Source organism: Carlito syrichta, unplaced genomic scaffold, assembly GCF_000164805.1.
Source record: "Carlito syrichta isolate Samal-C Ts95f unplaced genomic scaffold, Tarsius_syrichta-2.0.1 Scaffold302371, whole genome shotgun sequence".
NCBI classification, from domain to species: Eukaryota; Metazoa; Chordata; class Mammalia; order Primates; family Tarsiidae; genus Carlito; species Carlito syrichta.
The window spans coordinates 110,496-133,651 of record NW_007246467.1 but is presented as its reverse complement, the minus strand read 5'-3'; the positions used below and the strand labels follow the sequence as shown (position 1 = coordinate 133,651).

The 23,156-nt window shown below is 33.5% G+C and overlaps 1 protein-coding gene across 3 annotated transcripts in view; it reads right to left on the bottom strand.

Annotated features, from left to right (window-relative positions):
• The window catches only part of AGTPBP1 (ATP/GTP binding protein 1), a 172,293-nt gene that overhangs the window by 63,533 nt on the left and 85,604 nt on the right, over nucleotides 1–23,156 (bottom strand). For all 3 annotated transcript variants that reach the window (XM_008056463.1, XM_021711566.1, XM_008056464.2), the window contains exons 14-16: nucleotides 16,455–16,538; nucleotides 14,800–14,886; nucleotides 14,570–14,718 (exon numbers count right to left, since the gene is read on the bottom strand). In XM_008056463.1, the coding sequence (XP_008054654.1) occupies nucleotides 14,570–14,718; nucleotides 14,800–14,886; nucleotides 16,455–16,538 (320 nt within the window). The remainder of the gene's footprint in view (nucleotides 1–14,569; nucleotides 14,719–14,799; nucleotides 14,887–16,454; nucleotides 16,539–23,156) is intronic.

The following is a 23,156-nucleotide window of genomic DNA, read 5'->3' as shown; positions in this document are numbered from 1 at the left end:
TAAAAGTAAGTTTATAGCAATAAATGCCTACCATCAAAGAGCCAGAAAAATTTCAAATAAACCATCTAATGATACACCTTAAGAAACTAGAAAAGCAAGAACAAACCAAATTCAAAATTAGTAGAAATAAAGAATAATAAAAATCAGAGCAGAACTAAACAAAATAGAGACTTAAAAAAATTACAAAGGACCAATACAACGAAAAATTGGTTTCTTAAAAAGATAAACAAAATCAACAAGCCACTAACTAGACTAACAAAGAAAAAAAGGAGAAACCCAAAAAAACAAAATCAGACATGAAACAGGAGACATTAGAACTGATACCAAAGAAATACAAAAGAATGTCAGAGACAGACTGTTGGGAACAACTATATGCTAACAAACTGGAGAAACCAAAGGAAATAGATAAATTCCTGGAAACATATAACCTACCAAGATTTAATCAATAAGAAACAGAAAACCAAGAAGTATTACTTATTACAATAACACACAATAAGATTGAATCAGTAATAAAATAATTTGCCAACAAAGCAAAGTCCAGGACCAGATGCCTTTACTGCCAAATTCTACCAAACTTACAAGAACTGACACTGATTCTCCTCAACTATTCCAAAAAATGCAGGAGAAGATATTCTCCATAACTCATTCTACAATACCAGCATTACCCTTATAGCAGAATCAGACAAGGATACAACAACAATAAAAAACTATAGACCAATATCCCTAATGAATTTAGATGCATAAATCCTCAACTAAATACTAGCAAACCGAATGCAACAGCACATCAAAAAGATAATAAACCTGGAATTTATCCCAGGGATGGAAGAATAGTTTAACATACCCAAACCAATAAACATGATCCATCACATCAAAAGAATGAAAGACAAAAATCATATAATCATTACAATAGATGTCAAGAAAAAATTTGATAAAATTCAACATCCCTTCATGATAAACTCTCAACAAACTAGGCAGAGAAGAAACATACCTCAACATAATAAAGGCCACTTATGACAAAACCACAATGGGAAAACTGAATGGGGAAAACTGAAAGCCTTTCCTCGAAGACAAGTTTGCTCACTTTCACCACTCCTATTCAACACAGTACTGGAGTCCTAGCCGCATCAATCAGGCAAGAGAAAAAAGTAAAAGGCACCCAAATTAAAGAAGAAGAAATCAACCTGTCCCTCTCTGCAGATAGCGCAGAAAAATCTAAAAGCTCTATCAAGAAACTCTTAGATCTAATAAATAAATTCAGTAAAGTTGCAGGATACGAAACCAACATAAAAAAATAAGTCGTTTTTCTATATACCAATAATGTAATAGCAATGAAAGAAATCAAGAAACAATCCCAATTTACAATCACTATAAAAAAAATACCTAGGAATAAATTTAACCAAGAAAGGAAAAAAACCTCTACAAGAAGAACTATAAAATGATAATAAAAGAAACTGAAGGGGACACAAAAAAATGGAAAGTCATCCCATGCTCACGAATAAGAATTAATATTGTTAAAATAACCACACTATCCAAAGCAACCTATCTAAATATTCAGTGCAATCTTTATCAAAATACCAATGTCATCTTTAACAGAAATAAAAAACCAATTCTAAAATTCATACGGAACCAAAAAAGAGTTCAAATATCCAAAGCAATCCTAAGCAAAAAGAACAAAGCTGGAGGCATTATACTACCTGACTTCAAAGTAATATCGTGGGTTACAGTAACCAAAACAGTATGGAATTGGTATAAAAACACACAGACCAATGAAACAGAATAGATAACCCAGAAATAAATCAATCCACATGGTTATAGCCAATTGAAAAGTGACAAAAACATACAGTGGAGAAAGGATACCTTCTTTAATCAATGGTGTTGGGGAAACCAGATATCCATATGCAGAAGAATGAAGTGGGACCTCTAACTCTCACAAAAAAATCAACTCAAGATGAATTAAGGTTTTAAACATAAGACTTAAAACCATGAAACTACTGGAAGAAAACATAGGGGAAACACTTCAGGATATTGGTCTAAACGAAGATTTTATGGCTAAGACCTCAAAAGCACAGGCAACAAAAACAAAATCAGAGAAGTGGGACTATACTAAACTAAAAGGCTTCTGCACAGCAAAGGAAACAATCAAAAGATTGAAGAGACAACCTGTTGAATGAGAGGAAATATTTGCAAACTACTTGTCCAAAAAGGGACTACTATTCAGAATACACAAAGAATTTAAATAACTGAATAGTTGAAAAAAATCCCATTAAAAAGTATGCAAAGGATATAAATAGACATTTCTCAAAAGAAGACATACAAATGGCCAATAAGTACATGAAAAAAATGCTTGGAATAAACTAATCATCAAGAAAACGCAAATCAAAGCCATGATGAAACATCACCTTACCACAATTAGAATGGCTATTATTAAAAAGACAAAAATCAACAGATGCTAGCAAGAATGTAGAGAAAAGGAAACTCTTACACGCTGTTGGTGGGAATGCAAATTAGTAAAGCCACTATGTAAAACAGCATGAAAATTTCTCAAAAAACTAAAAACAGAACTACCATAAGACCTAGCAATCCCACTACTGGGTATTTATTCAAAGAAAACAAAATCACCATATCAAAGGTATACTTGTACCCCATGTTAATTTAGCACTATTCACAATAACAAAGATGTGAATCAACCTAAGTGTCCATCAGTGGGTGAATGGATAAAGAAAATGTGATATATACAATGGAATACTATTTGGCCATAAAAAAGAATGAAACTGGGCAACCCTCTTGGGTCCCCTCTCACTGTAGAAGTTTTTCTGTTCTCTTAGTAAATCCTGCTTTCCAAAAAAAACAAGAATGAAATCATGTCATTTGCAGAAACACAGACGGAATTAAGAGGTCATGATGTCAAGTGAAATAAAACAGGCACAGACAGACAAATATGGCATGTTCTCACTTAAATGTGGGAGCTAAACAAGCGATCTCATGGAGGTAAGGTGTAGAATGATGGATACCAGAAGATGGGAAGAGAGTATGGGAGGAGTTGGGAAATGAAGAGGGGTTGGTTAATGGGTGTAAACATACAGTTAGATAAAAGGAATAAGTTTTAATATTTGACAGCAGAGTAGGGTGACTACAGCAATAACAATATAATGTGTATTTCAATCGCTAGATGAAATAACTTTAAATATTCCCAACACATAGAAATGATAAATATTCAAGGTGACAGATAACCTAAATACCCTAACTCAATCATTACACAAAATATTTACATGTACTCCATAAATATATACAAGTATTCGCTATTAATTTTTTAAATAGTTAACTAACAGAAGGTAGAAAAAGGTTCAAGCTGAGGTCAAAGAGCATTTTAGATTTGTCTGATATGTTCTAATTTTATTTAAAAAGTATTTTTATGCTATTTTTTAAATGACAGTATTAAATTGTGGTCACAGTGAAGGGAGTTGTATTTGGAAATTGTGACTATAACAAAAACCACGTGGACAAAATAAGTTGCCCCAGCAAAAACCAATCAAATGAGGTGAAGTCAGACTCAATAAACCACAATCTATCCAACCTAATATAGAAAGTCTATATTTCAGTAATTGATTTGTTCATTAGCCAAAGGATAAACTTTTATGTACATAAAACAAATATGCTAAAAACTGTAACATTCAGTGGCACAAGTCTCTAATAATATCCAAGTTAAGGCCAAAGTTTTATTGAAGATATGATCAATGCAAAGAAAGACAAAGTGTTTTAGGCCCTAATGATCAACATACTATGAATCACAGGTTCATAAGCATCTATCATAGACTTTATATGTCATTTGAACTCAATAACTCTGCATAGATACAATATATGCTTCTAACATGGCAAGAATTACAGCAGAGATTTACACTAAAAACAGAAGAATCAGATTCTTGGAGGATAACAGTAGCCACCTGAATCTGAATCTTTTCATACATCCTAACCAACAAATAAATAAATTCAATAAGCAGATATATAAAACAACACAGGACCCCGGCCTTCAGCATTACTAGAAGACAGAATAGAGCAAATGTTAAATAACCCATAAATAGAAAAATAGCCAAAGATATAGGAGGCAATGGAACAATAAAGTAGGAGTTAAACTAGATCAAAGTAGATTTCAGAACAAAAAATGAAAAAGTTACAATTCCCAACAAAAAATAACAGTGCACCAGATAAGATCAACCTCCTACATAAAGAAAAACTATAGGAGAGATAAGGAGAAACTGACAGAAACACACTATTGATATAAATACCACTCTCAGTATAAGACAGATCAATTGAAAGACAACAACAAAAAATTGAGAACTAAATAACATGATCAACATGGCCATTCTTATGTCTAAATGTCAAATATCTCATCCTGATACAGATAGAGAATATATTTTCTCCTCAACAGCACATGATACATTTACAAAGATTGATCACAGATTAGGTCACAAGGAAAACAAGAGCAAGTGTCACAAAACAGAAATACTACAAAAAAACTCTCTGATCACCATGTAGTAAAACTATAAATTAAAAAGAAAACAAAAAGGGAGGGAATCCAGGCAGGGAGAAGGGAGGAAAACTGATTTGGGACGTCAGACCCTGAACAGGGTGAGGCGGGCATCTGCCCAATGGGTAACAGACATCCATAAACTGGAATGGATCAAATAAGTAAATATATGAAGATAATAGAAGCCAAAATGCTCTATGTTCAAGAAGGAAATTGTAAATATGGAAAGAAAACCAGAATAAAGCCTATGTTATTAGCTTGAAATTGAAGGTATCAGTATAACCTCAAGGAGGGCATTGTGTGTCTGCATAATTACATACATACACACATAAATGTGCATATACAAATACAGAAACTACTACAAATATAAACTTCTGTATCAGTATTAAGTATGTATAAAATATATTGCCTAACTCTGTCCATTCAGATGGTTTGGAAGCTGTAATAACCCAATAGCAACGTCTACACTAAGCACACAGATCCTGATTTCTTTTTTTTTTTTTTTTTTTGAGTTGGAGTCTCACTCTGTCGCCCAGCCTGGAGTGCAGCGGCCACTCCCAGCCACCGCAGCCTCGACCTGCTGGGCTCCTGCGATCCTTCCGCCTCAGCCTTCCGAGTAGCTGGAATTACAGGCATGCGCTACCACACCTGGCTGACTTTTTGATTGATTGTAGAGATGAGGTCTCGCTGCCCAGGCGGAGATCCTGGTTTCTAAATGCCGTTCTCTACTAACACAAGCCAGCACTCTTTGAAGAAACTGCTGACTTCTGGCTGGGGCAGGGAAAGGCAAGAGAAGCCTTATACATCTTGTTGTGCCAAAAAGCAAGGACAACCGTAAGGACTGATGGGGATATGCCAAAAGGGCACACCCACCAGCGTGAATGGGATCCCACGGGCCAAATCTTGGGCAATCTGAGTGTCAAAATAAATAATTATAGCAACAAATTATAACCTGCAGTAAAACAGTCTATACTGATAATAATAAAGTAAAAGCTTGTAGAAGAACAAGAGCGTTACACAGTCTCGAAATACCTTGATGCAAAATATGTACTAATTACAAAGGGGGGGGCAGGAAAACCACATGCATAAATAACATGAAACTGTAGAGTAGCCGAAAAGGAAAAAAATTATGAGAAACATTTGTCAGGGAGACTAATCCAGTCTAGGCAGTCAGAGAAGACCAGAATTAACTAACGTGGGCATGGGAGGGTGGAAATGCTAGAGATCAGACTCCAAAATTCTACTTTCTTGCCTGGTTCCAAACACGTTCAATTTACATAAGAAGGTATATGAGAGAAGAGCATGAAAGAGAAGCTTACTACTAAACCTCCAAGTCACTAAAATGCAAGACTGCCATCTACTGGTAATTTGAGCAAATCCCTTTCAAGTAATGGATGAAAGTGGGTGATGGATTGGAAACAGACATAGCACTTTTATATAGTAACATAAATTCTCAAATTCAGTATTCCAAAGGCAGCATTCTCTTTACAATTAGAAAAATAGCAAATTGCTTAACTTTAAGATCATGCATTTGTGAGAGAACGACATGTTCACAGAATCACCTAAAAATACTCAAAAGGAAAAGGGCAACTTGAGAAATAAAAGCAACTAGTCACCCTGCCCCTTTAGAGGGATAATGTCAAAGAACAAGATCTCTATTGGGTACATTTTCTAGAATCCAACACTTAAATACTCCCTCAACCAATAAGACCCAATAAAAAAAAAATTACAGACAAAAAGCTACTCTCCTAATTAACACTACTTCCTCATTTCAATCATGCATGACAATTACATAAGCACATCCAGCTGAAGAAGTTTCCATTGCAAATATTTTCTTTAGTCAACAGCATCATCCCTGAATGAATTCAAAATGGATCTGAGGACCACAATTTTAACTATATTGCTAGTTATAATTGCTTACAATGTTGAATTCTAGCTTACCAAAATATTGGTCCCTTTCTTCTTCTACCACTGCTGATGTTAAGACAAATGAAGACCTGCTTTATGTTGCATTGACCTAACAAATCTAATTAATGATAGAGTTTCATTAAAAATTACATCTACCTAAGCAGTTCCTTCTATAGCTTCTATTAACTTCCTAGTTAAATACTTACAGATACTTGGAGAAAACTCACAATAAACAAGAAAACTCACAACAAACAACTTCTTGTCAGAATCTGGGAAGAATCTGTTAAACTTAAGGCAGATGGAGTGAGACTGAGAAAAATTCAAGGCTTCAGAATATGTCTCATCTACTTCTTGTGGTTTTTGTTTTTCATTTTATATTTTGGATTCCACAGATAAAAGAAGTGTCACAATAAGAATCAACAAATAAAGGAAACATTTTAAAAAGCACAAAATAGAAAGCATAAAAAAGTCAAATATATCAATTATAAAAAGAATTTTAAATAGGTTACACCCATCTATTAAAAGACAGTCAAATGACAAAATCCAACCTCTATTTGAAAAAAAAAATAGGCAAACATACATCAAGCAAATTCAAACCAATATGAAAACAGAATTCAGGGCAAAAGATACTGATTGAGATAAATGTGATTATTTTTTACTATTAAAGTATATATGTAAAAGGAACATGGAAAAGTTGCAAACTTCTATGTGAAAAATAACAGTATTAAAATAGGAAAAAGTTTTTTTTTAATGTAGACTTGACAGAAACACAACAGAACTGAAAAACTGTTAATTTTTTTTAAGTCTTAGGCAGATAAAAAAAGGCAAAAAATAGACAAGGATATAGAAAACTGAATAAATTTATAATACTAAATATGAAATAGTAAGACACATCTACACATTTATTGGTCTCTACCCCCCATTTCCTGATACAGAGCATCTAAAACCCTTATAATCTACTAGGATAGGGATGCCAGGAGCATCTTTTGTCTTAATATTTGGTCTCTGACCCCAGTTCCTGACAGAGATCCTAAAACCCTTGTCATTTCCTAAGCAATGGGGGTGTTAGGTACGTCTTTTCATACAAACTTCAATCTTTGACACTGATTTCTGACAGAGAGGCTACATCTCTTGAAATGTCCTGGGTGATAGAAACATCTTCTGTTTCAAATGACGCAACTCCTGGTGGGCCCCAGGATAGGGGATGATCACCTCAAGGACCAGTCATGATTAGAAGTTTAGAACTTTCATCCCCAACCCCCATCCTCACAGGACGAGAAAGGAGCTGGAGGCTGAGTTAATAATCAATCATATCTACATGATTAAGCCTCCATAAAAATCTCCAACCAGGCAAAGTAGGGACCAAAGGAAGGCCCACACTTTACCTGTATGATGACCATTTGTATACAGAATCCTGACTCATACCATACATTTTTAAAATTAAAAAAAAAAAACCCTCCAGAGTACTGGGTTCAGAAAGCTCCTGAGTTGGTGAATGCATCCCTGTGCCCGAAGGGTGGTACACCCCAACTTCATGGGGCAAAAAGATCCCATATTCAGTACCCTTCTGGCCCTACCCCCTTCGTCTGGCTGTTCGTCTGCATCCTTAGTCACACCCTTTATAATAAAACAGTAACAGTAGTTTAGTGTTTCCCTGAGCTATGTTAACTGTCATAGCAAATTATCAAAGTGAGTAGGGAGTCATGGGAAACCCTGGTATGTAGCCAAGTCGTCCCAAAGTGTGGCAACCTGGGGATTCGCTACCTCTGACTGGCATCTGAAGTAAGGGGCAGCCCTGGAAGACTCAGTCCTTCACCCATGAGGGCTGCACTAACTCTAGGTAGTTTGTGTCATAAGTAAATTGTAGAATACCCAGTTCATGTCTGGAAAGTAGGAGAACCGGAATGTGTGGGGAAACTCCCACACATTTGGGCACAGAAGTAATGGAAGCGGTATGAGCAGTAGGAAGAAAAAGAGATGATTGTTCCTTCTCACTTCACTAACAATGCATACTAAATTGTGTTGCCTACAAAGAATACATATTATTTGTCAACTGCCCGTGAAAACCAAAAACTGACCACGTATTAAGTCACAAAAAATTACTGTAAATCATAAATTCTGCGTCTGTGAACAAAAAGGATTAAAATTTGAAAGTAATGAGAAAAGTTTTAAAATAATACAACCAACTAAAAATGTAACAAATTCTTTCCTTAAAAATTCTAATCCAAAGGGGCCAACACTACATATTAAAGACAACTAGAAGCAATATAGAAAATATCAAGGAGATCTTAATATTAAAATTTTGGGGGAGGACACAGAACTAAGTTATAATTGAGAGCAAATTCAAAACTTAAATGCTTTAATTACAAACAAAAATAAATTTAAGTAAATAAGCTGGACATTAGGAAAATAAAAAAATTCAATCTGCAGGGAGGAAAAGCAAGAAATTAATAAACAAAAAAAGTCCAAAGGAAATGATGAATAAAACCAAGAGCCATATTTTTAACATAAAAACAAAATTATGTTTTAAGTACAAAAAAAGGGGGGGGAAGGAACCATGCACAGGAACAAGAAAGTATACATAGTGCAGATAGCATATACAAATTTTCTGCTACTGAATTGTGAAAATCTAAATATCACTTATGTAAAAAATATAAATGATCAAGACTGCCTCAATAAAAAATAGAAAAACAGACTATAGTGAGTCATAGAAAGACCTGCAAAAGTCATCCAGAAGCACTCTCCCTCTCAAAGGGAGAAATAAAAGCCTTTTCATTTAAGTGTTTAAAGATGGCATCAGCCTCCCTCCAAAACTTAACCAAGACAGTCTACCAAAATAAAACTGCCTTGTTTAATTTATGATATAAAAATCAAAAGTAGTTGTATATTACAAGATCAATTCACATGGTCAAGCAGACTTATTCCTAAAAACCAAGGGTGGTTTAATACTAGTAATATTAACAACATAATACAACACATCAACAGGTCATAATATTATGAGGTCATATTTTATTCATTAATAAGTGTAAAAAATAAAATAATTCTAATTTTCATAACAATAAAAATAGATATTCTTTACTGTGAAAAAGAATATGCATCCCAAAACACAAGTTAATAAGCTGAGCTTAATGTAAATATTAGCAACATTCCCGTTACACTCTAAATAAAACAAGGATGTCCAATGTATCCTTTTTAAACATATTTTAAACATTCTCAAAGTTCTATTCAAAACAATGAAACAATAAAAAATATACAATATAACTGTGAATAACAAATTGTAAGTACCTACCAAGAAAATCCAAAGATCAACTGAAAAACTATGAGAACTGATAAAAAGTTCAGTAAGAAGATTGATTTTCAAGTAAACATATGAAAATCAATAAGAAGCAATAACAAGTACTTAATTTAGAAGTAATAATAAACTTGAAAATAAGGATTCTTTCATAACAGAAATAAAGGTAAACAGAAATAAATAAAACTTACCAAAAAAAATTCCTAAAAAGCACAGGCGAGGGCATAAAAAACTTGAATAAACAAAACAATACATTATGTTCCCAAGTAGTAAGACAATACAAAAAATTCAATCTCTCCTAAATTATTCTATAAATTGAATCCAATGGATATTTTTGGTACTTCATAAAAATTACTGTGAATCATATTCAGAAAAAACTACTCAGAACAAATAAATAAGTAGAAAAAGGTTTTGAAATGTCTTTGAAAAAAACCACAGGATGTAAAACTATATATGATAAGGTCAAAATAATTTAAAAACACAGTGTACAAGAACAACAAACAGCCCCCAAATTTAAGCTAGTGTATAATCAGGACAATAACTTATGAAAACTGTGGTGTTTCAAAAACCAATGGGGACATATGACTAAGAGGTCAGATTAATTAAAGTCAAATTCACAAAGTAAGGAATTATGAGCAAGTTATGATATTATCTTATCAACCAGGTTCTAATCTATTTTTACTAGCCTGACCATTTTCTGTAGCAGCCAAAGCAGAGCAAAAATGTTTGACAGTTTCTGAGCCATGTTTCCCACCCTTTTTTTATTAGTGGATTAGGTACATGGTTGTAAATGAGGTGCAAACTTGAAATGCTTAACAACTCAATAAATTCATCAGCAACATTTTAAAATCCTTTGGGAAAAGAATGAATTCAGCTGTAACTATTTAACTACCAAGAATAGAATTAAATTAAATCCCAATTCACAGAAAATACCAAAATAAATCTGGATGGATAATGTTAAGTATAAACACTGAAAACATACTATCAAAATGCACTTCAAAAAGGCTGAACTAATTTACTATTTCCACCAGCACTGTGATACCCATTTTCCCTAGTCTTCAGCAACATATGTTCATTCTCTTTGAGAAATTCTACTTCTATGAATTCATGGCAAAGCAAAAATCAGAAACATTTATGAAAACAAATAATTAAAGATATCTACTGCAAAACAACTTACAGTTTAAATAATGCAAATACTTAAATCTTCATCAATCTGTTATCATTTAAGCAATTTATTGTTCCTTTACAGAATATTACACAGATATCATTTATGATGCTGCTGAATAATATTTAATGGCATAGGAAAATTCTTTTACAAATTATTGTTCAATTTTAAAAAGTAGTGTTACATATGAATTTTCAACTCAAATCTGTAAGAGTAAAATTTAATTTTAAAACTATATGAATGTAATAAGTTCAACAGATAACAAAATGTTAAACAATGGCTTTTCTAGATGCTCTTTTCTCTTTCCTTCTTAAGAGTTTTTCTCTTGGCAGTTATTAATTCCTAAGTTTTCTATATTAAATATCCAGTATTATAATCACAAGAAAAGTATTTTTTCTGATCTGGCATACAGACAAAGAAATTCTACTTCTATGAACTATACACATAAATATTTATATATAATGTTTATCTATCAATATTTAACATAGAAAGTAATAAAAAATGATTTAAATGTCTAACAAATAAAGGTCTGGAAAAATAAGTTACAGTATCTCTGCAGGATGTCCACTAAAACTTTTTCAGAGGAAAAAATGCTGATTACATAAAATTTGACTAAAACATGAAATATGAAGCTGCATGAGTTGAGACTTATTTTTTTAAATAAATACATAACTGTATATGCAGAAATCAAACACTGCATTATTAAAAAGGCTAGTAGGAAGCAACAAATGCTAAAGTGATTATCTCTGGATGATGCATTGTCAATGGTTTTATTTTCTTCTTAACACCATTCTGTTTTCCAAATTCTCTATACAGTAAGCTTGGAAAGTGTGATATACATATAAGAATATCCAAAGAAGAAGGAGGAAGAAGACGAAGAAATTTAAAAATAAAGCAGCCATCTGTCCCATTGCTTTGATTTAGTTTTAATTACAGAATTTTATTCATTTTAAAATATCATATGGCACTAAAGAAAGAGATTTATTTTATCTATCATTTAAAAAAATCTATAGGGTTTTTTTTAAAAGGGAAGCACTGCAGTAAAATGTATATTTTAACATTTTATAATATTTAGTGAGGTTTAAAGTGTTAACATTATTATTTTTTAAGTAAAAAGATACTGTAGTTAGTAAAAATATCATCTACTTCTAGCACTATTTGAAAATTATGTTGACTACTATAGCAGAAATAAATAGGCCTTTATTTTACTCTTAGGAAGCACCCAAAATACAAATAAAAGTACAATTAATTGTTCTTTTATCGTCTAAAAATATTATGTTAATATCATACTTATCTGTGAGCAAAGGATATCACTTCCAAAATGGTTTTAGTAGCTCACTGCCTACGAACTAAAGCCCAAACTTGATTCAAATTCCAGGTGTTCTGTGACCTGCCCAGCCCTGCACCTACAGGCTTACTTCCACCACCCCTCCTTTGCACAACCAATACAACCACTCAAAAAAAAAAAAACATTTTTACAAGTTGAATACGGAAATCACTAATCACTAGATTTTTTTACTTATTTTGATAATATTTTGAATGAGTTTCAATTATTAAGGCCAACAAACATTTCTGAGAACTATCACATTTCATCCTTAGCAGTTGCACACTAAAATCATAAAAATAAAGAATGTGAAAGACTGTATCAAGAATATTCATATCACTGTTTATATAAATAAATATACTGGCTGAAGCTTTAGTCAAAACAGATATTTAAAAGAATAAACATTTAAAAATTAGATTACTTAACTATTTAAAAATCTTTGAAAAGTAACTAAACCAGTATAACTAAACCAGATATTATGCTACCTAATCTTCCTATAATTACTTTATTAAATCAATCTTCCTAATCTTTAACTCATAAATGTGAAGTAATTCTAGAGAATAAACACCTTCCCATTTTTCACATAAATAGTAACAACTGAGAGCAACCTGTTTAACTCTTGAAATCTTTGATTTTCAGAAATGTTCCCTTAAAAACATCATCATATTCATGCTTTTAACAGTCTGTAAAATTTATATGAAATAGATGATACAAGCATTTCACACCTCAGTTGTTAAAAGCATTTCAATCTTTACAACAAATGATTGATACCTCTGAGATTTTGTAAATTTTCATATATATGTTTCTCCTCAATCCTCAATGTAAATATTTTTTGTATGCCAGAAAAAAACATATTTTCTTTTACACAAAAATTGCCATTATCACATTAATATTTGAAACTTCACATTTCCATTTTTAAATGTTTATATTAAATTCATAAAATTATCATCCACATAGTATTTGAATACCAGGTGCCTAACAAAGAACCCTCAGTTTTGTATATATTAGAGTACTAAACACAAAAACTTACATGACACTATCTTTTTAAAGATCTTTGCTGGTACAACAGAGTACTTGAAAAATTGTCTCAAAAGAAAAACAGCAAAGAAAACCAATGAAACAAAACACTGATTCTTTGAAAATGTCAATAAAATTGATAGGCCTCTAGCTAGACTGACCAAAAAAAAAAAGAAGAAATTATCATTAGCAGGAATGAAACGGGCTATCACTACAGACCCTGCAGAAGTCAAAGGAATAGTAAGAGACTACTACATACAACTCTACACATACATTGACAATTTAGAAGAAATGGATCAATTCCGAAAGAGCACAAATTACAACTCACTCAAGATCAAGAGATCATTTGAATAGCCCTAAAGCAATTAAAGAAATTAAATTTCTAGTTTAAAAGACTACCAAATAGAAAACCTACAGATTCAGATGGTTTCACTGGAGACTTCTACCAAATGTTTAAGAATTAACACCAATTCTATACTAGGCTTCCAGAAAATAAGAGGAGGGAAAACTTCCCAACATATTTTAAGAGATATTACCAAAAGCAAAAAAAGAGAGAAACTATAGACTTACATCCCTCCTGAGTATAAATGTACAAATTCTTAAGAAAATACTAGCAATTATACACAATGACCAAGTAAGGATTATTCCACAAATGAAAAAAGGCTGTGTCAATATTTTTTTTTAAATCAATATAATACACCATATTAACAGGATATGGTAGAAAAAAAATCAGATGGAGCTACTAGAGCATATATACTAAACCTTTAGTTGTAATCAGTTTGGATGAAATCAACTGTATCATTCATTCATTCATTCATTCATTTACTTTGAGTAAAGATCTCGCTCTGTTGCCCAGGCTGGAGGGCAATAGCACAATCCCAGCTCACTACAGCCTCAGTCTCCTGGGTTCAGGAGATCCTTCCACCTCAGTCAGCCTCCCAAGTAGCTGGGATACAGGCATGCACCATCATACCTGGATTTTTTAAAAATTTCTTTGTAGAGATGGGGTCTCACTATGTTGCGATGGTCTTGAGCTCCTGGTCTCAAGTAATTCTCTCACCTCAGCCTCCCAAAGTGCTGGGATTACAGGCATGAGTCACCACACCAAGTCATACTTATTAAATTTTAAAGGCCTTACCTATACAAGGATAACTTTTTTCACCAACAAACCAAAGCTTAATCTATTTCTAATGTTGTATAATAAACATCTGAATTTTGAGAACTAGAGAAAACAAAAGAAGACATTGAAACATTAAAATGTTGATAATTTCTTTTAACTTTTTTTCTACAGTTAAGATACCTGCATGACTTCTAAAATGGGAAAGAAAATTGTCTTACCATAATTAAACTGACTGTTGGACTTTTCACAGTTAATGATGTTAAACCTGTAAGCAACACTTAGCCGCATTCCACTGACTTCAAAGTAAAACCACTGATGATAATGATTGCTGTTTATATCTGAGTTCAGAATAAGATCATATTCGTTTCTGAAAACAGAAGACAAAGAGATCTGATAAAAATCCGGAAAATATCTGGGCACATACAAAATAAAATCTTAACTGACTTACTTTCTAATTTGAATTACTTTGCGCAGATTCCCAGATTCAAATTTGGAGTTAAACTTCAGAACATCTCCTTCTTCCAGAATGGTGTAACTAAATAAATTTTTTAAAGTAAGTATATTAAAATACATTGCATTTAAATGTATTTTAAATGAGCAAGAAATAAAAGAAAACCACACAATTAAAAATACATCATTATTGTCACATCATCTTCCTCATTAATTTTAAGCCAAAGAACATAACAAACACAAACAAAGCACAAACTCTGGCTAACATTTATAAACAAAAAAATTATAATTACAATTAGTGACTTGCTTCCATGTTTATACTAAAATAATAAGAACTTTTGCCTCACTGAATGTTATTCCTAAAATACTAATTATTATATAGAAAAAACAAACTTATTTTTTTAAATGCAAATAATAAGAAGCAATAATTCTAATAAACCACGCAGTTCTCAGGCGAAAATATTATTTTCAATTTAGAGAGCTACATTATCAATTATCTTATTTAAGTAGCATCAAAAAGATGTATTATCCTCATTTTACATATTCATCATTTTAGTAACTATTTACTGAGCACCACTATGTGCCAGATATTGTTTTAGCTACTTCTCTATTTGATTCGTTAACGGAATACAAATTCTTGCTCTTCTAGAGTTTATTTCTTAATAGGAGAAAATTAAGACTTCAAAAAGCTCAATGATTTTCTCCAAAGTCATTTCAGTTAAAAACAGCACTAGTATACCACACTCAGGATTCTTGAGTTTGTTTTCACCACTTGTATCTGTTTTATCTGATAAAGAATTATAACATTGAAATAACTAAATAAAGTATATGTTTCTTCTTTTATAAGAATATTATTTCAAATTTAATCACTAGTTTTGTTACAGCTTGTACTCTTTTCTAACTCTTTAAAATCTCTCTAACTTTTGAAAAAAGTATTTTATTTCTTCTAAATATGATCGGTGAAATGTGAAATTTCCCAAAAGTACTAGAATATTGGGTCAGGGAAGAAACCCACTGAGAGCTCATTGAATTTCTTATTTGAGAAGGCAAATGATTAAATAATAGTCACACCCAATATTTGCAATTTCCATTTATTTACTTACACTTAAAACCTAAATAGTAAATAATAAATGACTAACACACCAAACATCACAAACAAATATAATCAAAGAGGAAGCAAATAACAAGTCACTAAAGCAGACTGTAAGCAGTAAGAGACAAGAGAGAGTGGTGAGAACTGTGGAGAATTAGCAATCATATGCTTCTTCCAAAAGGATGATAATTTGTTGCCCAAGGAAAGGAAGGCTCAACATCACAGGACAAACCAATATTTCATGTGAAATATCCACTCTCTTAGGTAGAGGTAATTTCAGCTTTTTAAAAAACACAGCCTCATTTACAACCTTCACCCTTAAATCCTTTATCTAAAACCCATTAAAAATTCACCAAAAAAAAAACAAAAACAAAACTATGATATCTTTAAGTAAATAAACATGATTTACCATCACCATCACATGCCTGACAAAGAATGACAACGTAGCAAGCAGAAACTAGGTGGAGGTTACCTGTGATCTTTTTTTTATCTTTTAGAAATAAAACTAAAATTTTACAGTACAAATAAAAATAACAAAAGTCTTTAAAAATCAGACTTACTTCGGGTTATCTAAGTCATATACCACTCGATCTATGATATCACTTTGGTGTATCAGTCTCTCAATGTCTTGGGCAATTTTTGTCCTAAAATCACAAAAGAGAAGTTTGACCAATATTCACTGTTATATGCCAATGTGTAACTTTCTCCAAAATAAGTTTTGAATTAGAAAAGTGCAAAATAATATAAACTTTAAAATAACTACAATCATTCCTCTATCTTTATATTTTGTATATAAAAATATCAGTACATAACAACCAAGACAAAAATCAATATTTATCAAAGTCCAAGTTCGAGAAAATAACCATGTAGCAAACAGCCACAAATCCAATAGTTACCAAAAAAAAAAAATGTCTATTGTGTCCTTCTACATAGAAATGGTATGGATTCACTACCTAACCCTTACACAAATAATTTCGTATACATAACAGCAGTATTATTAGAAGTAGTAAAGATCTGAAAAGCCAGAGATTGTATAAGAATACTTTTTAAAATATATCTGGCAGGAATTTACTAAAATGCAATTGGCATGCAATTAGCCTGCATGTTCTGTAGAATCTCCCCTTCTTCTGTGGTGGGAAAGGTTTGGTGGAAGGGAGGGAAATATCTGTATCAGGGAGCAGAGGATGATCCTTGAGTCCCCAGAATTCTCCAGGTTTGATTTCCCCCTGAATCAGTCCAACAAAATGGATACTAACCGGACCAGTTCTACACTCCCACTCATGTCCTAGAAGACCGAGTCACCCACAGAACCCACAATCTTCCCAATCAATATATAAGCCAAGGAAGACAACAATCACTAGGTAGCACCAAACTGTAGCCAAAACAGAACAGATTTGGATCTGAAAACCAGATTTATCTGTAACTCCAGGCAGACTGGCCACAAAGCCCTTAGTGTGTTAATGCATATTTTCTTCTCACTGTACCACTTATTCTTAAAGAAGAAATTGACTATATAAGCTGATTTAAATGTCAAGTTTGTTTCAACTAGAGACAAGTAATGCAGATTAGAACTGTGGTTTAGAAATAGATTGAGAGTAGAGTGAGAAAGTGTGCCACGAAGGTCACAATAAAAATCTCAAGAATGCGCAAAACACTGGTGATCTTAACCTCAGGCAAATCTGAAACTGGTCTCCACAGATACTTTTCTATTATTAAAGGATATTAACTCTCATATAGTTTAGAAATATGTCTGACAGCATCACAGTATAACCCTGAATTCAAAATAAGCCAAGAATCTAATTGGAAAAATTATCAGTAAAATATGAAAAGTATGATAATTAAACATATGAACAATGGATACTAAAAAAATTAAGTACAATGGCTAAAATTCTTAATCTGCTAATTAAACAGTTAAGTATCATTTACTTTTAATTTGACTTCACAAAAAATAATTCTTTATTGACAAAGTAGTCTATCAGGAAAAAAAAATCTAGTATCAAAGAGTCAAGCTATATATTCTTAATTTAAGTTTAATGTCATAACTTTAAAATATCAATTCTAAAGAAACAAACTTTAAAAAAAGCCATCAATTATAGTAATACATAAACACATTCAAGATTTACATTAACCAGGCCTTCCACAGTGAAAAAGATGGGAATTAAATATACCAAAATGTAACACACACAAAATGCAAGTGTTCAAGTATGGATGACTGACTAAATACATTTGTCAGAGCAATTTACCTAATTAATAAGAAGGTATATACCACAATTGCACAAAAAATATTTACAGAGATAAGGCTTTTGTGTTTTAGAACAATGGTGTGAAAAAGCTGATTATAACAGCTCAGTTCAACAGTCACATTCCCTAATGTAAAGCAGGGTCAGAAAGCACAGACCCAAGTAGAAAACAAGTGCTAGCCGAAATGAAGCTGACGGGGAAAATGTGGAAAACTGAGGAACACAGGTTCTGTGTAAAAACAAGACAAGGAGGAAACAAGATGAAGATTGCCATGCCTAACTTTTCAAGAAGCACCAGAAACATAAGCTTCTATGTGGAATCTACCACATTTCAAATGATGGCAATAACTTTAGAACAACAAAGAACACTCTGTAAGATAAGCCAAAATCATGTGTAAGTTGAATATGGCCTACAGGCCACTGTTTTTAAACCTGACACTGGATTTTGGGGGACATGATTGTCCATTTATATTAGATGAGACCTAAAATTAATACCTGAGGGAAATCTTTGCCCTGTCCTAAGTCCTCTTTAATAAGAAAAAGTCTTTTATTCAGACATGCATTTTGTGTTAACAAAATCAACTTGCATAAAAGAATGTCAACCTTTCCTTCCTTTACCTCAGCTGCCTATCAAAAAATATATATATATATGACTTTTCAGTCAAAACAAAATAACAAATATTTCTGGGAACTCCCAGGCACTATAACCTCAAACTTACTCATTCAACAATTACCAAAATTTGGCTCAGAAGAAAATTATTTATTAGAGCAGTCTGAAAAATATGCAGTCCATTCTGTCCGTATTCAAAAGAACATATGACGTGTGGTCACCAGCAAAACTGTATTTTGTTAGGTTTTCAACCACATAGCAACACTATAAGAAACAATTTAGTAATTCTCATTGCAATATTTATTGTAGAACAGTATAGAAAATGCTGTTCTTTACATAACAATGTTATCTGATGATCCATATTATTCTCCTTTACACAGTATGATATAACCACATATATATGATCAGTGATTATATATATATATATGATATATTATATACACAAAGGGTGTTAAAATGTATACATACTTTAAGGAAAAAACTGTACTAAAATTGTAATATTCAATATATACCAATAACAAAAGATGAATACAAGTCACATTTGACCTCTGGAATTATAAGAGGTGCTCAAAGTGGTTACTATCAGCATCCAGACACTTCTGATTACAGAAAACTACTGCAGGACTTGATGCTATGTGAAGCCTCCCAGATATTCCCTTGTGTACATCACATACAGTAACATGCATCTCAAACTTATCACAAATGCACGCAATTGTTAAGTGTGTTGGAGGCTCTGTTGCATACCCATGCCTTTACTGTCGTTGTACTTCCACAATGTTCTCAAATTTCAAATACCACTTTAAAATCGTCTTGTGTCCCTCAAACAACTGGGCTTCTGCCATTTTCTATGGCCTGCTTGTCACGTGGTGACACTAGCATTCATTTGATTAACACCATCTTTTGAACAGACACCATAGTACACATTGCTACTGCAATTCAACTTTGAAAAGTAATACATAGATAACATCTTAAAATGTGTATAAATTTTTTTGTACCCTCAGAGAGAGAGAGAGAGAGAGAGAGAGAGAGAATATAAGAATTAACAGGAGAGGCTCAGATCTAGACCATGGCTTGACTCTTGGCTCTGCCATCTTCTAGCAGTAACCTTGGATAAGTTATTCAATAATCTTGAGATTCAACCTACTCTTTTATAAAATGAAGAAAAATAACAGCACCTTTATAGCATTAAATGACATATTGCATATGTATATAAAATGATTATTAATGAAGCCCACGTCTGATCCACAAAAAAACTTTTAATAAAAACCTATCTGCTGCGTTTGCTCCTACCTAATATTTCCCACTATTACGTCAATTCCAGCAGTCCTTGTACTTCACAAAGCATTCTAAACTTAATATAAAGTAATCCAGGGTTTTGCTTTCCTTATTTTGCTTTTGCCACAATTCACCACCTACTTTTTACTCTAAAATTTCTGAAGAGGCTGGGCTCGGTGGCTCAGCCTATAATCCCACCACTTTGGGAGGCAAAGGCAAGTGGATTGCCTGAGCCTATGGGTTCGAGACCTGCCTGGGCAACTTGGCGAGACCACATCTCTACAATAAATCAAAAATTAGCTGGGCATGGTGTTGGGAGCCGGGAGGCCCGCCTGAGCGTTAGGGATACAGGCAGGCTGCGGACCCTGAGACCACTAGGATGAGTTCAGGAGCTGAAGGCCCATTCCTGTTGGGAGCCAACATCTATAGCTACATGGCTGAGGTCTGTAAAGGCCCATCTGGAAGATCGCCTCTGACATAGAATATCAGTTATACCTATAATATTGGCGTGTGATTAGTGACCAGTGTGCATACATGGCAGTAAAACTTATAAGTAAATCTCTATACACCTGATGGAAAGTTGCATAGCAGAATTATTTTTTATGACCTTGTCCCTTCTAAGTTTTACTTCTTTCTAGATATTTTTTAACTTCTATTTCCTGGTAGACTGGTTAGTTAGCTCTTGTCCCCAAAGGCAGTTTCTCCTAGGATTAAGATTAGAAACTAAATTACCATAGTAGTTTTATTGCCATGACTCTAGTCAGGCAGGACGTTTTTCTAGTTTCGTTACATGCCGAAACTCCGTTTGCTTCAGCCTGGGGTCATTGTCATGGTAACCGTGCAGCCCATTATCCAAGAGTGTGACAGCAACTATTTGATTTTTAGAATAGACTTGTTTGGATAAAACATACATTTAAGACGACACAATTTCCATCGAAAAGGTTTAAACAGTAATAAGCATTCATAGAAAACTTTTGAGTTTTGTTTGAGCTTATAAGTTTCCTTTTCTCAGATTATGACTTTAGTTCCTATTCCTGTAGGCCAATTTTAAGATCTTTTGATAAGTGTACCGAAATTTTCCCAACGGTGTTGTTTTTGCTTCTAATATGACAATAGGAAATTTTACACGTAGCCATCTATTAATGTACTAGGAAAAAAGATTTAAGTTTTGGGTTAAAGTCCAATCACTAGATCATATAAAAATTAAAGTTTAGGTTTATGAAACTCATATAAGTCATGGTAAGGAATAAGATTTGAATTAATTGTTATAGAATTACAGGGCACTATGTTGAGTCATAATAGGTTAATGGAATAAATAAAAATTAAGTCATTTAAGTAAACTTATAGATTATAGTGTTAAGTTGATAATATCAACCGTTAAAAAATATTAGGAGTCAGTGAACTTGGATTGAACCTAGAGTTAACTTGGAAAGTTTTTGTATTAATCAGGGTTTAGAACAAAGAGTATAATATGAATGATTTATTGAACACTATGGAAGACATTTTGAACAATTGAAATTGTGCACCTGTGACCTTGATGTGAGTTTTGTGAAGCACGTCAGGCATCATGGAGTTTGAATTGTCTGCTTGGAACTTGCAAGTCTCGTGATGGTCTTGTGATGTATAATTTGTAAACCGCAATATACATCATGGAATTTGTACACCCCCAGTAAATAATTATCACACTGCTGGAGGGTATAGAAAATGGTATATAAGTTGGAAAAGGTTTGAATAAAATTGGCTTCAGTCCTGATCAGACTGTTCCCAGAAGAACTGCCTCCGAGTGGTCTCTTCTCGCCGTCTCCTGATTCTCCGGTGCGGGTCCTAACCCTTCCCTCCAAGGTCGGAGCGGGACTCCAACACATTCCCTCTTCCCTTCTTTGCTGTTTGGCACATTCCACTAGCAGGGACGCTGATGATCTAAGCATGAAGTTCTGCAAGTACGACAGGCATGGCTTACTTTAGGAGTCCACTGTTCCCATTTCTCACAGACTGTGGTTTCGGCTTTAAACATAACATAATTCAAACTCAGGTCACATTTGGGAGCCTTATATACAATACAAGCTTCTTTATAAGATTTTAAAGTATATTTGTAGAATTAGTATATACATGTAAAATGCTGTTTCAACTTTAATAGTATAGATAATTATTTAGGGCTACCAGAAATGGCCCAGCCTGAACTTTGGGCTGAGCCACATTCCTGAGGGCCCAGCGCGTACTTTGGACTGGGCTGCAATCTTTAGGAATTGGTTTGGGCTATAATTAAGAGTTTCTATAGTGTAGGTAGAATTAGCATAAAATAGAGAGGAATTGGGATTTAGGTTGGTCATTAGGTGTTGTATATGCATAAGTTTTAAAATTTATTGATTATGAGAATATTATATTAGAATTGTTGTATGGCTTTTGAGGAATATTAACCAAGCATGAGGAACAGTGAGATAGTTTTGGGATCCTCCTTCCTCATGCTTGGGGAAACACCTTGTGGGTAGGGGATGCCCCTCATCCACCTGGCTCTATGTTCATGTAAATGTCTTGTGATTTAATTGAGATTGCCCTTCCTCATACTCAGGAAACACCTGGTGGGTGAGGGATGCCCCTCATTCACCTGGCTTTGTGTTCATGTAAAAGTTTTGTGATTTAATTGGGATTATTCTTCCTCATTCCTGAGGAAACACCTGGTGGGTAGGGGATGCCCCCTCCTGCACCTGGCTTTGTGTTCACGTGAAAGACTTGTGAGACTGTGTAACATTTGGGAATAAATACTCGCTGTAAGTTCCAATAAATGGCTTCTGCTCAATTTGTTGAACAGTTGTCCACTTTCTTTCATTCTCTTTCTTTCTCTTTATATCTATCCCCCAACTTTCTTTCTTTTAATATCTATCCCTCCTACAGAATCGGCTTCTGTACTAGACAGAGTCCAGTCTCTTTCTTTCTCCTCCCCATCTCTCTCTTTCTTTCTCTTTACTTCTTCAGAATAATCGCCGACGCCACCACACCTACCCAGGGACCCCCTAAATCTCTTTGCAGGGGCTGGCCCTCTGCAGTGTGGTAGCGCACACCTGTAGTTCCAGCTACTTGGAAGGCTGAGGCGGAAGGATCACCAGAGCCCAGCAGGTCGAGGCTGCGGTGGCCAGGAG